Below are 19,075 nucleotides of genomic sequence, written 5' to 3'. Positions count from 1 at the left end.
AACAGGTGAACGCAAGAGCATCTTCCACGGTATCCACTCACTGTCATAAGAGAGGATGTGGCCACTCTTTCCTTCATAGATGACGTGTCCTTTGGAGGGTGCCTCCTCCCTGGCTTTCTCAGGGTTGCCGACATCTTCGTTGGCCAGTTTGGCGATGGTGCCCTTGAGCAGAAGGTCTGCAGGAATGCTGGACTGGGACAGAGCAGGCGTCCCCTGTGCGGAGAAGGGTCCAAACAGGAAGTCAGAAAAGGGGACACAAGTCTGTCACGGCCCACCATCATTTTGACTGAAACCATCCCGCAACTACTTCTACAACGTCACCAGAACTAATGAGCGACACCTGTGAGAAAAACATTTGAAAGCTGGCCCCAGGGAGGAGGCCGGTCGGTCAGAACAGCCGCCCAGAGCAGCAGGATGGGACGGAGGCCGGTACCTGGGTGATGGAGCCCCGGAAGGGAATGGGCTCTCCGGACCCCTTGGCTGGAGTACCTCGGGTGATGCTTCCCTCCTGGATGGCTGATATTGCGTTACCTGGAAGAAGCAGGGGGGGGGGGAATAAATTAACTTAAACACATGACTGCCCCCAGCCACTGTAACTTAAAGGGAATGGTTTTGTTTTTTCACTTAAAATGTTTAGTTATTTTTATTTTCACAAACTATTACATCATGAAAGCATGTCCCAAAACCATCATCAAAATCTGTTCATCATCCTGAGAGATGAACAATGATGTGGTATCTTTTCAAAAAATACATGCGGATGTACTCTTCGGTGGGATTTTCATTTTTTATTTCCAGTTCTACTAAAGAAAGCTCTTGCATTTGCATGCCATTTACACAAAGGTGTCTTGCAATTCCCTCGGTGCCCTCTAGGTGGTAGCACATTTCCTGGGCTTAAGCTTGAGCACTAAGCTAATGACCAGCATAGCAAGATTCTGACATGACTCTACAATAATATCCCAGAACTCGCTCCTAATGGCTTAGATTAAAATATATATTTCCAACAATATGTGGGAGCTCAAGCAGCAGTCTTGAAGCCATACTTTGAACTGTTTCTGAATGAGGTCAATTTCTGTCACCAGTATGCAAAATTCTGACACGTCTGGGAAAACGGAGCAAAGGGGGGGGAGGCAAACTTACCTCTCACGATGCCCTCGTACTGTGCCCGGGACAGCAGCCCCTCAGCCTGTGCGTTCTGCCCACGGGGAGAGCACTCTTCCTGTTTGATGTAGGACACTACAATGACAGCAGGGCATCAGTGTTACTGTCAAAACCCAGGGCAACACTGCTACTGTCAGAGACAGACCCAGGGCAACAACTGTGACTGTGCGAGGCCAACCCAGGCCGAGGGCAACCATGCACAGACTACACTGAAACCAACACAGGCGTGTGTTATTAATAAAACAATGAAAATAAACCGTTAGGCACGGAGGAGAGAAAAACAAAAACTCCTACAGGACGACAGACAAAATACATCTCTTAAGGCATAGGCCACATGGTTGCCTCCCCTCCTCCCTTTGACCAGAAAGTCCTCGTCCCAGTGCCTTCCGACTCTGAAAACATCAATGCCAGCTGAGGAAAACTTCTTTAACAATACAAAGCCATTTACTCTCAAAGAATGACATGAAAGCAAATAAATTAAATACTCATCTTCCAAAACCTTAAGACAAACAGATTTACAGTTCCTCCAAGACTGGGCTGCGGACTGTGGTGAAGTCCACAACAAACACACAATCCTCAGTCTCAGGCAGTTGATGCTTGGACAAACTTTCCTCCGAACTCTGGCAGTAAGACCTTTAAACCCGCCTTCCCTGCCCCCTGCTCACCGGGTTTGGAGGGGTCCTGTCTGGGCAGCCCCAGGGATATGGAGCCCACGGAGCTCTTCGCGCCATCTTGACTGTATACCGTTTGGCTGTGGGAAGGTAAATATGTGCCAGGAGTTCCCTGAAAAGGCGAAAGAAACATGAAAAAACAAATACATGAGAAATATCGCAGCTGATTCTGACATTTTCCCTGAAGGTTTCCATTCTAGTCAGTCAAGAGTTGCCAAGAATACAGCACAATACAAAGAAGGGAAAGAAAAACAAAAAAATGTATAATAAAACATTCCCCTTTTTGGTTTAAAATAATCCCAGGGAGTTTGTAAAAGGTTTGCAGAGCTCTATAAGACACAAACCGCAATCTAAGGGATGAGTCACTAAGAGAACATGATTAGAGAGGGGAGTTTAATTCACTCAAGATGAGACCCATGATTTGCCTTCATGGGGGGGGGGGGGAGCTGTGTTGAGCTCTCTTTTTAAACAAATACGCAATCACACAAGAACCGCGCTTCAAGTAACCTGCATATAACAGAGGTATACAACATAAATCATCTCTAACACAGCTACAGACCCCTGAGAGAAGGACGCCCATTTATCCTTCACTCTCAAGCTCTCGCCGTGCTCACCTGGGAGATGGATCCTCCCATGATGAAGGATGGCTTGTCGGAAGGTTTTGAGGATGGAATGAGTGGGGGGGGGGAAGGAATGTTGGCCGGCCTGGTGTGTCTGGAGAACGTCACCCGGACCCCGTCGGTGAGGCCCTGCAGGATCTGGCTCTGGGCCGGCTGAAGGACTAGGCGGCCAGGGAAAAAAACAACACAAGGAAAGACAGAACGAATGAAATACGAGGAGAGGCACGGCCATCACATCTGCAGGGCCGAGCTAATCACCCACTTCCTCTTTCTGCACCTCATCTTTTGCTTCCCACGTTTAGCCCTACTTTTAGTCTGATTAAAAGGATGTCAACTTAATGGGGTCTGCATGATCAAAAGCTAGATGTCACATTATATCTGTCAGGCAGACGTGGCTTTGCTCCCCCAGAGATGCACTTTCTAATATTGATTTTCACATCGTTGAACTGGCGTTGCTGGCAACACTGGTGCCAAGGTATTTGGCCATCAGATGGATAACAAATCTCAGTTTATTTGACAAATCGATCGGTTACTGAAGTAAGCGTGACAGAGGAGCAAATGTAGTTTAAATTTCCTGCCCAGCCTGCCACTCCCTCTGCACTTTGGCGGCCATGACAGGTATTTTATCCAATCGGCTCTTGTAGGAGGTGGAGCCACTCAATGTATCCAAATATCACTCTTACACTCCATTGGAATGACACGAGGTGTGCACACAATTAAGCAATTTAAGTGCATGTCTGAGTTAACACTAACCACCAACATATATTTTACAAAGGCTATTGCTTACTACCCTTTCCTAAAAAGTATTGGGTCCCCCATAAATTCAGAGCTTGCCACCAATGAGTAACACACAGCAAATACAAGACTGAAACTGATCACCTCCCACATTCTAGAAATTAATCAAATCAATCACATCATTGGTGAGAAAAAAAAAAAACAATCAACACCAACCAAGTCAAGGCAGATCGTTTTTTTGTTTTTTTTCAGATTTAGTTTTGGCAAAGATTAGAAGCTGGGAAAAGAAAAAAAGAAAAGACTTTTTAAAAGCACCTGTGTGTTGAGGGAAGGAGTCAATGGCTCTGACGTCGGGGGGGAGGGGATATCTGTGCCGAAGGTAGTTACCTGGTGGCACGCTGTAGGGAGAGGAATGCTGCGGGGAGGCCTTGCTCACTTCCCTGGGGGAAAGTCTGTATGGGGAGGCAGCCCTGGCGGAGTTACCGTGAGACTGGGCCTCCTGTTCCATCGACAGCTTCACCTCGTAAGGCATGTAGGCGTACGGCTTCCCTGCAGCAGGACAAAACGACAAGACGGTGAGCTCCGAGTGTCGATGCACGCCCACAAACACACACACACACACACACACACACACACACACACACACACACACACACACACACAAACACGCCTAAACCATGTCTGCCCGAAGATCTCCTGCAGATCAAAAACTCTGACCCTGCCAAGCGCTTCTTGGATGACAGAGAGGAAACTTCTGGAGCACATTAGTTCGACCGCAGGGATTCTTCGACGAACCAGATTCTCTGAAAACCAAGATCGCGAATGAATTCCAAGGAGGTAAAACTAATTTACAGCCGGAGCTGCGACACATACATCTTCAATCACACAGACGCAAGCAAAGATGGGACAATAAATCATGAGAAATCTGACAGATGCTTGACTCCTCAACGTTTGTGTCAATTATAGCAATAACATTTTAATCATCAGGTTTATATACATCTGGGTGGTTTTATTTATGTATTTATTTATATACACACACAGACATTTCTGGGGACAGGCTCGTGTCTATGCTGTGCCTTGAATGACAGGATACACCACTTGGAATTGTGGGGAAAATCTTGAACCTGAAAATCTGAATTCTCAGCGCAGCCTGGAAAGTTAAAGATAATTTAGGTGTGAAGGAACCCTTAGCATGTTGTGCTTAACTTGGGAATGAAAGCGCAGTACTTTGCAATAGTTATCTAATAGCTATAGACATACAGAAGCTGTAACTTTTCCAGATTCACAAGAGCGATTCATTTTGATCACAGGACAAGGCCCACCGCACCGATAAGTGACAAGGACCAAACCGCCAATGGAAAACCACGCTAAACTCCAAACGTGATCCAGACCACAGGGCCCTTCCAGTTCAACTTTTAACATGGTATGTTAAATATTATAAAAACTATTATAAAATTATAAATTATAAAAATTACTGACTGCAGTGAAAGACAAACCATGCACTACCATGTAATGGGAAACAGCACTGAAAAATGCAGTCCTCTCGTTCGATTAACTCGGCAAAACAGCATGCAAATAACTCCCACTGTGAGAGGGTTTATACCGAAATTAACTCAAACTTATGAACGGTATATTACCACTATATATCTACCTTCTGCCTGTGGAGAACTGCGTCTCTCTCTCTGTCTCTCTCTCTGTGCAAAGGAATGCTGGTATGGACTGTTTGGCCTTACAAAGAGAAATGCAAACCCAGCCCCACACTCGCTTTTCCATTCCTCCTTTGGCCAGGACAACACATCATAACATCGCGCTGTGTCGAACGGGTTTAAGACAAAAGCTTATTACACGGCTGAACTGCGTTTCCCTTCGGTTCAGAAGGAAGGGGGATCAGTCGATCGCACGGCTGCCTGCAGGCAGTGCACGCATGGCATAAAAACATCACCGATGACAGTTTCCTACACTCACTCGAAAAATAAACTTCTCACAGATGTCTTTCCTAAAAGCTAGAAGTAACAGCAACAGAAGGAGTCTAAGTGAGGACAAAAAAGCCCGCAGGAACGGACGTCTCGCAGGAAAGACAATACTGCTCTGTTTCCCAGAGGAATTTTAATTATGGATCTACTTTGGCAGGCAGTTCTTGGGGCCTAGAAGTCAAGTAATATAAGGCTATCTATACAGTTTCCAAATCAGCACACTTTCAAATAAAAAATAAAAAGCCCTTTTATGTGAAGATCTGACAAGTCAGGCTCCACTTATTATATCAAAAGGAGCACATAGTCATGGACTCAAAACGAAAACAGAGAAGGTTAGAATTATCGCATATCCTCCCTACGTGTACTCTGAGTCTGTCAGAGAGCGGGTTTGCGTGTCAGTTGGTTGGTGGTGGGTGGCTCTTACCCTCCCTGTCCAGGACCGTGGGGCTCTTGGTGGCGACACGGGGGCAGTTGGCGGCGCGGCGGTCCGAGTCAACCTGGTCCTGGCGCTGCTTCTCCTCCTGGTGCGAGGATTCATGCACGGCCTTGATCTGCTGCTGCAGCATGGTCAGGCCGCTCAGAGGGGCGACCATGGGCATGCTGGGGGACCCGAAGGGAGGGGACACCTGCAGGGCGCGGCATATATTATTAAACCACTGACAACACAGCAAACAATATTACAAACAACACAAGCACAGAGCCCTGCTGGGGTAAAACTAGCATTCCCCCAATTCAATTTTCTGCCCCACAGTACTTCAGCACACACCTACTTCCCCTCATTATCTCCCTTCCTGCCCTTATTCAACCCAGGTGATCGGTGCAAGCTTCGCAGCAGATTAGGGCGTCCGATTTTGAACTTCTGCAAGTATCTAGTGATCAGACTTCGATTGACACACAAGACACACAATCTGACATCGTTGCAAGGAAACCAAGCGCCCCACACCGCTTAAGAATTGAGAGAGACATCCGTTCAAGTGCGGAATAGATCTTCAGGAAGAGGAGGAAGAGAAAGAGGGGGTGCAAAATAAAAAAAGTGGGGTGGGGGGGGAGAGAGGTAGAGGGTTGGGCAGGATGAGGACAAAAGCGTGAAGAAACAATCACATGACTTTGTAATAATGTGTATAGTGTTATAATGCGTTAAAACTCACATGATAAGTCGGTTGGTCTAAATAAGACATACTTTCACCCTTGTGACTGCTTCCATTTTTCTCCGAATGCGCATATCTGATAGTAAACTGGGGAGCAGTATAGTGACTGACCATGGGCGGGATGAAGGCGGCGCGCTGATGCAGCTGTTGCACGTTCATGTGCCCTTGCTTGATGGGCGAAGACACCAGCACAGAGCCGGGGGGGCCGAGCAGAGACGGCTTGTCTAGAGAGAACATCCTGCAAAGGTACAAGACATCCCAGGACACCGTGAGAAGCGCTTCTCATTTTTTCATTTGGCTGTTGTTCAAAGATCAAGTCACAGACCGCAGCAGAGGGAGGGAGAGGGGTAAAAGAGGTTAAGTTGCCTCCTGGGAAGGACTGGAGTGGTTTCTTCGCTCCCTCTCGATCAACCCCCCACCAAACACACATTGCCCTTTCTCTATTCCTTTTCCAAAGCACTCTTGACCTTACATCTACTCAATTGTTTTGCATAATCAGGTTCAGCCTCAATCTTAGTGGTACTTGTTTCATTGCAGCTTTTTTTTATATATATATTATTATTAGAACAGATCCTAAACTGTTACCAGACCCACACAGCCACAGGAAGAAACATTTTGTTTGCCCCTGTTATAGTGAAAGGCCTGTTGTGAAGACAACAGAGATGTTCTTCATCCGTAAATCAACTTTATGGCCAAAATGAAGGGTCTTCACTGAGTTTCAGGAAATACCACTCAATTCATAGAAAATGCATCTGACTCGAGCAGACAAGTCACAAAGGAACACGAACTGTACTACGAGGCCCCTAGTGTCAGCCTGGCACGGCTAAACACTACATATAAACTCAAAGCTTTTCAGCATCTCCTGGAGCTAACAAATAAGGCCGTTCTTGGGGGATTTACAGACATCCGGCTACGATGAAGGATTTTAGATGTTTCTCTCATCCACTCAAAGAGCAGCAATCCTGACACTTTCACCAAGCCGCTGCTATTCTGATGCAATCCTTCGGCACAGATTGAAATGTGATTTGTGGGGGGGGGCTGCTGAGTTCTTGGGAGAGATGGGGCAAAAATGCAGTTACAAGGCTATCTGAAGGCCAGCTCTGTACATTCCTCGGTCAGCCTCAGAAACCAGTAACCCAAACATGAGAATAAGAGCCCAGATTAGAAAACATAATATATCAATCTGTGGTGTCAAAGAAAAGAAAAACAGCCACTTGTATAATGTAGGCAGCAGGTTGCTCAGGAATGTTATGCATGGCGTGTTTGTGAGTACAGATTTAACTGTGTGTGTGTGTGTGTGTGTGTGTGTGTGTGTGTGTGTGTGCGTGCGTGCGTGCGTGCGTGTGTGTATGTGTCTGTGTGTTGGGGGCAGGCCGCTCACCTCTGCCTCTCGGGCTCGGTGTCCACGTCTTCGTCGGCGCTGCAGGTGGCGCTGGAGTCGTTGTCCGAATGGGCATTGTCGCGCTGAGGCCCACGCTGGGACAGGTTCAGCCCAGTCTCCTGCGGCTCCCCTTTGTCCCTGGGCTTCTCAGGGAAGTCCCTGTCCCGGGCGTCGGCCTCCACCTTGACCTGGACGTTGGCCATCGACTTCATGTCCACATCGGGCGGCTCACTCTTGGTCTGGACCTGGGCCTCGTAGGTGACCCGCGGCCTCTCCTCCTGCGCGCCACCGTCCACCGCCTCAGGGCTCTTCTCCTGCTTCACCCGCAGCTCGCCGTACGCCGGCTCCTGGGGCCTGGGGGGGCCGTCGGGCATGGGGGTGCCGCTCTTGGGGGGGCCGTCCTGCTGGCCCGGGGGCTCTGCGCTGGGGGTCGCGCTGCTCTCCGCCCGCTGCTCCGCAGCCTTGCTGGACTCCACCTGCGACGGGGAGGGGGCGCTCTCGGTGTCGGAGCTGTTCTCCGCTCCTGGGGGAGAGACGAGCACAAACACGGCTGCAGGTTAGAAGACGAACTGGGACCCAGGTGGGCTGAATAAAAGATTTCCTTCCTCTTATAATCAAGGTCAATCAAGGTGAGCTATGCACTGGTCACTCATTAGCAAGTCAGTGTCCAACACCTAACAAAACAACCCTGTATCGTATGTACACAGCTTGGCTCATAGCAAGGACAGAGAGTTGCTCCCATGAGAGTTTGCCTAAGGCTCACCTCATACCTCCACTGAGCACATGAGAGCAGAGAGGCCCAGTTAGAGAAGCTCCATTCACTAGTGTAACCACAGGGGTCAGCGGCTCAGGCTGGCGGGGCAGGCGTCAGGACTCTGCTCGGTGTTGGCGTGTCACTCGGAAAAGGGCGCATTGAAAGCACTAGTCAAACATGCCTCGATGTGTCGCAGGTACAGGGCGAGAGCGTCTGCCACTTGAACCACCATTTGAACATTCAAATTGAGTCTCCACAGCCCGGGTGACACAGAGTGAGTGGGGGTAATCTAGGACTTGTGCAGAAAAAAAAGGAAGAAACACTGGCCTCGAGGAGCGGAGGGAAGACTTTCTTGGCTCGTACATCACGCGGTTCTGTGGCTCCTTAATGAAACCTTCAAACTGGCTATTGTCAAGTTCTCACAGAGGGGAGTCTGACAGGGTCACCCGGTCGACAGCAGAGCTCAGCTTGAACATTCAAAACACTCCCATCGTGACCTGACCTAACCCAACCCGGAGGCTCAGCACACTTAAACCACACGCCTGGCTCAGGGCTACCTGCCAAGTTTCAGAAAGGGGAATACTGCCTCACCAGCTGGGTTTTCCTCCAAAATCTTAATTCTATCTATTTAGCGTAAAATATATATATATATATTTTTTTATGTAATGTTGGCGTAATTATTTTTAGTTCCTTTATTGAGTCACTGGTTTGTTTGACGTTCCCCCACGGGCGTTATGTGCACACAGCTGGGTTCAATTCCAATCTCAATTCAATTCAATCTGAATTCCAATTCCAATTCCGTAACTCTGAGATTTTTCAGTTCCAGTTCTAGAATTGAGTCGGAAACAAGCCCAGCTCTGGCTGTGCGCCATGTTGTGACAGACGAGGGCTGAGGTGCCAGGAAAGGACGAAACGCAGGCCCCCACACCCGAGGGAACCTGTACCATTGGCTAACACGGCTGTGTGCGCGTGTGTGTGCGTGTGTGTGCAGCCGTGCCCCCGGGGGCTTAATCTAACCTTCACTATCCTCTGGGTTCTCCTCCTCGTTGGAGCCCTCGTTCTCCTCGTCATCAGGTGCTGAGACGGTGGAGGTCACACTCTCGCTCTGAGACACATCTCTGTCTCCCCTGGACCTCCGCGAACCCTGCGCAGGAACACACATGTACACACACAGGAGTCATTGACTTTAATCATCTCAGGTACAATATAGATTTGACATTATTTTATTTTTTTTAATTGAGAAACTATTCAAGCAGACTTGTGGAAAACCCAGTATTTTCCACTGACACGTTCCCTCAGGCTTTGAAACACTATGTCTGTAACTATAAACCGAACAAGACTTCTCTTACTGTAGAAAACAAAAACAAAACACAAACACCCGTCATATTTTTATACAGTGCAGCTCTGAGACAGGAGCAGAGGAGCCTCTCAGTTCAGTGTGAGATGCCCAGCGAATACCTGTTTGTGCTGCTGCAGCAGGTTGTCCAGGTTGTGTCGCCTCTTGTAGTTGAAGTAGAAGTTCTTGCACTGGGCCTCGCTCTTGGTGCCCACCATCTTGGCAATGGCGGACCAGTTGCGCCCGTGCTCCACTAACCCTGAAACCAAGCAAAAACAGTGGGGCTCAGTGAAGCCCTGGGAAATTAATCAGTGACTAAACTCAAGAGCCGTCAGGGGGAAAAGCCCTGACATCTAGAGCAGTAACGCCAAACCGTCCCGCCAGGTTCTTCACACAGATGCAGTCACCACAACAAACCCGTTTTGTCCGTGCAGTTCTTAAACATATTAAACATAAAGTGTGAGTTTCAAGGCCTGGTGGAATCATTACAGAACCTAATATTCCACTAATCAGGATGGCATGAGTTTAAATTAATGAAAATGAAAGGAAATTGACATTTGGTTGGTTGATTGGTTGGTTGTATTTTTACAGGTGAGATTACTCAGAGGACAGGCTCCCCCACCTGCTGTCTGGCACTCAGACTGTTTCCAAAACTGTGAGTTTGCTAATGTTAATCTTCAAATCAGCTTTCGTGGTTTCAATAAATTATTAAGACGGGGCTTAGCAGCAGCTACTCAAGACGGGGGCTGGACTGCAGCTTATTTTGGCACGGCTGTTCCCTCTCGTGGCCTCTGGAAAGCTTACCGTACTAGACTGCTTCGGGTCGGGAGCGCAGGTACGGCAGACAGGGGCCTGGGAAGTGGGAGGTGGGCCGTGGGGTGGCAAGGAACTCTTACAGGCCCTGGGCTATACTGCCCTCTTTATGATCCACCAAGTTGATCTTTGCAAAAGCTATGTTGAGCCCTACCGTATTTGTTGTCACTGATATTACACAAGTCACAGAATTTGGGGCCTGCTGTTCAGGATCCCGCCTGCAGATGGATTTCTGGGGTCTGTAAAACACTGAGAGATGCCGACGTTTGGTCAACTGACGCCAATATGAGCTGCACTCTCTCTCACTGCACCTCTTCAACAGTCATTTCTGTTTAGAATCTCTGTCAAAGCCACCCTGGCGTTTACACCAGGGTGTCAGGCGATTTGAAAAGGTAATGTATACAGCCTTCCTCCGCTTCAGAGCCGCTCGTTTTGTTTCTCTGCGTACTGACCTCGGTGTAATCTAATTCGGTGTGCGAGGCATCAACGCCATAAACAGTGGGAGTTAAACATCCTTGTGGCCCTCTGCCTACGTGTGGCTGACTCGGACACATCAATTATCCGGCAGGGAATGAACGGCTAACCCTTCCCTGACCTCCTCCCCTCCTCCGCAGTAAAAGTAACATCAACAAAGTCTCTCTAACACAGACCAGATCACTGTGGTGATGTTTTCCCATTACTCTTTCCGCAGGTAGGCTTCTGTGTAGTGAGAAGGGTGCCTTTAAACGTCAGGATGAAAAACCTCTTCTACTCTGCAGAGCCAACCATGTTCAAGGGACAGTGACCTGGATTGTGTAGCACTCAATAAAAGTTGCTCTCAAAGGTGATGCTGGAGATTCTTAGAGAAAGTGTGTGCGTCATTTCATTAGCAGCCTTCAGGACCCCCATTCCCCAGAGTCTGAACATTTAGCAATTTAAAAAACAAAACAAAACAAAATTTAAGGTGATGACTTTTTAAACCCTGCCTAACTGATTCCAATAATAGGGCAGTTTAATTAATTAATATATTAAAAAAAGAGAGCATACAATTAATAACACAACCTTGTTAGGTCACTTAGTCTTCTTATAAGAGAAACTTGTTACAGAAAAGACAAAAATATGAAAACTGTGTTGTCTGTTGTCACACTTACAACATGATTTACAAAAGAAAAGTGCTTTATATGCATTTCTGTCCAGAACCATCATTATGAGAAGGCAAGACTATTAACTATATAAAATGTATAGGACTTTTAAATGCAATTCACTTGAATGCAAAAAAAAAATCATTCTACTTTCTAGTCTTAATGAGAGGAAGAACTGAAACAAATTTCTCGGTTCAAATGGGCCTCCATTAGAGAAGGACCGAGAAACAGGTCGAGCACAGGTCAATAGCACTGACACGGCCGCCAATACCAGCTGAAGTCTCATTGACAGAACCCCCCCCCCACACACACACACACTCACACACAAGGGTTGCGTAGAAAAGAAGAAATTACTGAGAAAAGCCACAGCCTACCTTTCTTGGCCACTTCCATTTCTTCCTCGGTCCAGCGGGACGTCTCCCCAGCCTCTGCCGCGCCTGCAGTCACAGCAGAGATCCCATCAGACACGGCAGAGACCTCACTTCGCCTCTCTCTCTCTCGCGCGCTCTCTCCTCTCTCTCGCTCTCACGGATCAGTAATCTAATAATCTGTTTACATTCAAGGCTACCCGGGCCATTCCTCACAGAAGCAGGAGGCTTGTCAGCTGATCGCTCTCTCGCAGCTCAGGACGCAGGAGAGAGACAAGCAAAAGCCTTCCTCTGCGCTGCCACTTCACAAACTACACTTATTACTGTGCCGGTCTCAGACCCCTCTCCCCAGTCTGTGACAGCGGAGCATTGAGCCGCTGATGAGCCGCAGTCCTCTAAAAGCAATCCCAAAAGCACAAAGGTTCACAAGTTTAAGTGCACGGAGAACCTCTCACCCGCATTCGAGTTCGTGCTCCTCGAAGCCTTGTAAACGGCACACAAATACCGCTGGGGATGACCCTTGACCTCTCTGTTTTACACAGTGTTTCAACCAGGATCTCTCACGTCATAGCACTTTATAACCGATCAAGTAAAAGGTACAAACAATATAAATAACCCAATTATTTATATAACCTCCCAACCCCCATAAATCAGGAAACGGGATGGATTGAATACTTAATTGTCACTCTTTGCCAGCTCACTCTTCTACTGGAGGGTTTGTTGAGCGTTGAACACTAGAATTCAGTTTACAACCTAGGCGTAACAGTCTCAAAGGATCTGATCAGGGACTTGGCAAACATAAGAGAGCAATGGAATTAAAACACATTAAAAGCGCGTAGTCTTGAGACCTTGTGTCATCATCTTGAAACTTTCTATCCAGCTTACAGCTTTCATTACAGTGGCCAAGAAAGTATGATCCTCTTGGAACAATAACTACTTTCAAATCGATGTATAATAACTTCTACTTTACAACTGGCAGAAGGTAAAGATCCGCACAATATGTTTAAGAGAATAAGTATTCTAAAACTGAACAGATGGTTACACCCATGTTACACAAACAATAAAACCATGAATTTAAAACAAACATTAATGAATCCACAAATGCAGTCAGACTGAGAAAAACTTGTGATTTGTGTCGATTAAAAACTATACAAGTGTCACCCGTTGCCACACGGAGACATGGGAAGCAGGAGACTTAAACCCTGTCCACAGTTCACCTGTCTGACCCTCTTTAAAGCTCAGCCCAGCGGCCAATCAGAAGGCAGGGGCTCCAGCAGCTTACAGAGCCTCACCGGTCAAGGGGTGATCGAGCCCAACACAGAATTAAGCAAATCCCAGAGGAGCAGAAGACTAGGAAGTTTAATTAAATTAGGATATGCTTGGGTCACTTTACAGGACTTTTTTTTCACGTTTGAAGACTTTCCATTAGAGGTTGGGGGGGTTCTGGCTGCAGGGTCACGGACGTGCCAACTAGGCATAAGGAGTGTAAAATCAATGAAATACACAAGTTAAAGAACATTTTGACTTGCATAAAATATACAAAAACATGTTTTTTGTTGATATTACACCAGCAAGGTTATAACAGTGCTTTGTTTTCATAACAATTTTTGCTTTCAAATCCTAAACAGCTTGGGTAAAGCATTGTGGTAATGGCTCATACAATCAGAAATGATTGGAATCTCTCATTACTTACACTCTTTCTTACACATGTAAATATAATTATTCGCCTTCTTTATTCCATCCATGTCAAGTGTTATGTCAATATAAACAATTAATAAACAAAATAATTGAAGAGAAAAAGAAAAACTCAAACCACAAGCACAAACAAGTCACTGAAAAAGAAGGGGTCCTCAAATGAAAGCTAATTATGAAATGATATAAAAGGACATCAGACCTCTGGGAAAGCAAAAGCTGTGGATATATAAGCCACATGTTCCAGACGCTGATTTGTAAAGAGACATGAAGAAACACAACCACACTCCAGCAGAGGGAGCCACAGCAGCAGCACAAATAAACTAACAAGAACCAGCATAAAAATAACACTGAATACGACAGGATGGGGCAACAAGCAAAGACACCTGAAACAGTCAGATGAAATAGCCAGCTAACTATATAAGCTGTCGCATCCTTTTCAAGCATCTTGGGAAGCACACGTATTCCCATTTCTGCTTCGTCTGTTATGATATAAGAATAATGTTTCAGAAACTCATCCTACCTCATCCCTGACAACAGGATACTCTGATGAGCTGTAACAGCTGTGAGCACGCAAACCCGTTGGTTCATAAACAAGAAATATGCCTTCACGCTCGGGGATGACCAGGAAAGGAAAAACGGTTTGGGTTTGCTGGCCTGCTGCCACTCCACCCACACCCCCCACCACAAACTGGTAAACAAGTTCATAAGCAATACACCAGGATAGCTCCACGGCTTCAGATGTACCTGGGAGCCACTTCATCGAAGCACAAATGGGAGAGCGAGTCGGTGCTGAAAGAGCAGGGAAAGCTGTGCCAGTATGTGCCCTGGGTGCAGAGCGCTGGCAGAGCAGCATTTTAGGGGGGGAGCTTTGGCAGCACAGCTGGGAACATTCCCAGAATGATGAAACCAAAGCAAGCCAAGGGCAGCCCAGCTCGTCTGCAATCACCGTTGCAAATAAACAGCAGAGAAGCAAAATTTGGCTCTGCAAAAGCCAGGCTCTGCAGTGAAGAAAACAAACGCTGCGCTGACCCCACCTCACCCCCCTCCCGCCAAAGACCTGCACTGTGTCCAAACAAACACGCTCGTGGCCCAAACAAACCCCAGTCTGGTTCTAATCCAGAGCTGGGAACAGGGTGGCAAGGGGGTGTTGGCGGCTCACTGCCCACACGGCTGGAGGAGTTCCATATTCAACCGGCAGTACGGACTTTCGACAGCTGCATCTACAACTGCCGCACACAAAACCACCATCAGGGCTGGGACAGCGAAGTCCCACGAGCACTGTGCTTATCCAACTCACAGGATGGGTAGGGCAGGGATATATACACCGATCAGCCATAACATGATGACCACCTGCCCAATATTGTGTAGGTCCCCCTTCTGACACCAAAACAGCCCTGACCCGTCATGGCATGGACTCCACTAGACCTCTGAAGGTGTGCTGTGGTATCTGCCACCAAGACATTAGCAGCAGATCCTTTAAGTCCTGTAAGTTGCGAGGTGGGGCCTCCATGGATCGGACTTGTTTGTCCAGCACATCCCACAGATGCTCGATTGGATTGAGATCTGGGGAATTTGGAGGCCAAGTCAACACCTTGAACTCGTGATTCATCAGACCAGGCCACCTTCTTCCATTGCTCCGTGGTCCAGTTCTGATGCTCACGTGCCCATTGTACGCGTTTTGGCAGTGGACAGGGGTCAGCATGGGCACCCTGACTGGTCTGCGGCTATGCAGCCCCATACGCAGCAAACTGTGAAGCACTGTGTGTTCTGACACTTTTCTATCAGAACCAGCATTAACTTTTTCAGCAATTTGAGCTACAGTAGCTCGTCTGTTGGATCGGACCTGTTTCATCGCTCCCCATGTGCATCAATGAGCCTTAGCCGCCCATGACTCCTTTGATAGGTACTGACCACTGCAGACCGGGAACACCCCACAAGAGCTGCAGTTTTGGAGATGCTCTGACCCAGTCGTCTAGCCATCACAATTTTGCCCTTGTCGAAGTCGCTCAGATCCTTACGCTGCCCATTTTTCCTGCTTCTAACACATCAACGTTGAGGACAAAATGTTCACTTGCTGCCTAATATATCCCACCCACTGACAGGTGCCATGTGTTATTCAGTTCACCTGTCAGTGGTCATAATGTTATGGCTGATCGGTGTATAATGGGTGAAGTATAGGAGATCTGCTTTTCATTCTGAAGTTATAATAATTTAGTTATCCATGTGCATGTGAAGCCCACACGTTTACTTAACATGTCTTTCGATTCTTAAATACAATTGTCAGCTCCTGTCCCTTGTGTACACAAAAACCCTGCTTCAAAGTTCAGTTTCACTCCCTGTTTGTCCTGAGCTAGGTTCAGGTGAGATGGGAACGTTAAAGTCAAGTCAAAGCTGCCTATGAAACATCATCAACAGAGACATAAAACCTCTGATCACAAGTCAATGGCACTTAAAAGACGGGAGAAAGGTGTGCGATTTCATCTGCATCTCAAGAATCTCAAGAGGAAACAGATTCTCTTGTAACGAAATATCCAACGACACAAAGCTATTTTTAAACGCGAAAACGACAACAAAACGTGTGCAATGGAGTTTACCTCTGGTTGCTTGCGTCTCCATGGCTACCGCGTTGCCTTTGGTCTGATCACGGACATTCTTCTGCGCCGGCTCCGGTTTCGGTGGCTGAACGGGCTCCTGCAGCACTGAAAACCACAGCCGCCCGAGGCGAGTCAATCGGTGTACTGTAAACCCATTAAAACAAACACCTGTCCTCTCTCCCTTACTGGAGCCAAAGAAGGTAACCAGGACTTTTACCAAAACCTATTCAGGCTCACAGAGCAGCCCAAGACGTGGTGTGTGGTTGACAAGGAGAATACAGGACCCTATACGACGTCCAGACAACAGGACATTAATACACCTTTTCCTGTGTCACGTAGAGCACTGTGGTTAAGATCGTCATGAGATAGAAAGCTGATGATGTTTACAGAGGTGTGCAGAGAAAGCAGGGGGTTTTGTGCGCATTCAAGCAGGGGTGGAGGGCAGGTAGAGCTCTCTGTGCGGCTCAGTGGGACTCACCTGGCTCTGGGGGCGGAGGGGGCGCTGGAGGGGGTTCCTCGGCCGCCACGGCAGCCGCCTCGTTGGCCATGGAGCGCGTGATCCGGCCCTTACGGCGGCCCTGGCTGTTGGCGGTCTTCCTGCCGCGGGGCGTGGCCTGCTCCTTGCCTTCCTCGTCCTCGCCGCCGCCGTCACACTTGTCTCTGTCTTTGCCGATGTCCCTGTGACAGAGAGACAGAGCTTTACAGCGCGCACCGAGGCCTGCCGTCCGCATTCACCAAGCGCAGATGTCTCTCTCTGCCTCGTTAATCCCTGGGCTGCTCATTTTTTTTGTTTTTTTCACCCATTCAGTTCTGGTAACCGAGAATGGAAAGTTTGATTGGGGGGGCTGTTGGTTTTTAGTTTTTTTTGGTCAAAGGAGATAATTTCTTTGGAAAGAGTTCACACAGGGTCACACTCGTGATCTAAACAACAGCTGCAACATTCAGCACAGTTTATAAATATTCCTCGAGGAAGGGAAGCGCTGTAAACAAACATCTGCACAAAATGGCTATTTTTAAGCCGTGAATGATGGAAGGAGGACTAACACGTTTTACTGGTATAAAAACAGTTGACGAAGTCAGGTTCGCAGAGGAGTCTGTAAGGTCACGAGATATTTAAAACAGTTATTGTACTTTAGATAAAAGGGAATAAATGAATAGACCGGAAAGAGAATGCAGCAAATGTTCTCAGGCCATGCATTTTATCATAATGAATGAGACTATTTCTGTGGGAGGAAAAAGAAAACACGACAAAACAAAACTGACAAACCTTTCTTCAGAGCAAATAGTGATAATATTTCAGGGAACATCTATCCACACAACTAAATGAAGACCCTATAGCATCTGAGGAGACATCTGAGCCTGATCCAGCTGTAACGTTTCAGGATATTAGACATAAAAGACATGGCTACCCATCATGCAACACAGGAAGTAGATTCATGCTGATGTCATTCACTGCATATTTAAAAGGAAAGTTATTCCTCAAAGCAGGCACCGAGTTTGTCACACTTGCTTCAAACTATAAACTGCAGATGGCATCACTCCTTACACTTAACTCGAGACTGAGAAAGCCTAGGTTCAACGCCAACACTGACCAACATTGACAATACCAGGCAGAAACACGAAAACAAGACTCACTTGGATTCCTCTTTTTCATCTTTCTCCTCCTCTTCCTTCTTTTCCTCGTCCTCTTTTTTCTCCGCTTTCTCTGACTTGTCCTCTTCGGTTTTGTCTTCAGTTTTCTCTTCTTGCGAAGGACGCGTTATCTGTTGCTGGAAACACACGGCCGTTTGTTAGGGCGGCGGTGCCAGAAGAGACAGCCATTCATGCGCAAGAGACAATCACACGGTTCTGCTCGAGTAAAAGGGTGCCGCTCACTGGGGGCCAGATTGTGTCAAGGCTCAGAACGGTGCAATACACTGCTTGTGTGCGAGAAAGAGTTAAAAGTCTTTTAACATTAACCACAAGACTTTTTGTTTCTCCCTACCTTTTCCTCCCTACCTCCCTACCAATTAGTCTCCAAGGAAGATTCCTCCATAAGCTTTACATGAATTATACAGTGTGCCCCAATTAATTAAAACAAAAAAAATGCTTTTCAAAATATTTCCTGTCTGACACAATCCTATATTGACCCAAAATAAGACGTAAAAGACACTGTGGTTAGGTTAGTATTGTTTCCGGTCTTTTTTTTTTTTTTAAACACATTTACAATCAAGTCTCAATCAGATAACACGTTTAAATCCCTGCTCAGTGACTTCCCAGCATGCTCAGCTCTGAATTGACCTTTTAAGAAGGGTATGTTTTAATAGGGGCACTGTTAAATGCATTTTAACATCAACACTTTTCACCTGGATCCAGGAACATGGGACAAGAACAATTAAGCATATTTACTTATTAGCTCATTCTATAGGCATTTAATTAATGTCTGATTTAAATTATAATAGTTATATCATTAGGGGAATACAGAGCGCACAATTGAATATATTTTCCTGAAACATAACCCGCCCTGAAATCCTACCCACCTGCCCTGACAGAGTGTTTAAAAATGTTTTGGAGTTTAAATCCAGGTTTCAGTCCACAATCCCTACTGCTAGACTAGACTTATATTTCAAATGTTAAGGTTCAGATGGTAAAAGGCAGAAAACAAAACCAAAACAATGCAAAGTCTGACTCATAGAAACAGATTTACGAGGTGGATCAATCTTACAGTG

The 19,075-nt window shown here is 46.9% G+C and overlaps 1 protein-coding gene across 18 annotated transcripts in view; it reads right to left on the bottom strand.

Annotated features, from left to right (window-relative positions):
• ncor1 (nuclear receptor corepressor 1) overlaps nt 1-19,075 on the bottom strand; it is a 65,794-nt gene that overhangs the window by 15,599 nt on the left and 31,120 nt on the right. For 8 of the 18 annotated variants that reach the window (XM_066695858.1, XM_066695861.1, XM_066695860.1 and 5 more), the window contains 15 exons: nt 18,003-18,136; nt 16,846-17,045; nt 16,368-16,472; nt 12,085-12,147; nt 9,899-10,035; nt 9,458-9,584; nt 7,687-8,209; nt 6,306-6,543; nt 5,582-5,783; nt 3,500-3,733; nt 2,444-2,610; nt 1,824-1,941; nt 1,138-1,233; nt 434-531; nt 42-213 (listed from right to left, as the gene is read on the bottom strand). In XM_066695858.1, the coding sequence (XP_066551955.1) occupies nt 42-213; nt 434-531; nt 1,138-1,233; nt 1,824-1,941; nt 2,444-2,610; nt 3,500-3,733; nt 5,582-5,783; nt 6,306-6,543; nt 7,687-8,209; nt 9,458-9,584; nt 9,899-10,035; nt 12,085-12,147; nt 16,368-16,472; nt 16,846-17,045; nt 18,003-18,136 (2,614 nt within the window). The remainder of the gene's footprint in view (nt 1-41; nt 214-433; nt 532-1,137; nt 1,234-1,823; nt 1,942-2,443; nt 2,611-3,499; nt 3,734-5,581; nt 5,784-6,305; nt 6,544-7,686; nt 8,210-9,457; nt 9,585-9,898; nt 10,036-12,084; nt 12,148-16,367; nt 16,473-16,845; nt 17,046-18,002; nt 18,137-19,075) is intronic. The other 10 variants (XM_066695870.1, XM_066695874.1, XM_066695875.1 and 7 more) reach the window with 5 other exon arrangements.

The sequence above is a fragment of the Amia ocellicauda genome, chromosome 22 (assembly GCF_036373705.1).
Source record: "Amia ocellicauda isolate fAmiCal2 chromosome 22, fAmiCal2.hap1, whole genome shotgun sequence".
Taxonomy (NCBI): Eukaryota; Metazoa; Chordata; class Actinopteri; order Amiiformes; family Amiidae; genus Amia; species Amia ocellicauda.
Note: the sequence above shows the minus strand (reverse complement) of the source record. Positions and strands in the feature narration are given on the sequence as shown.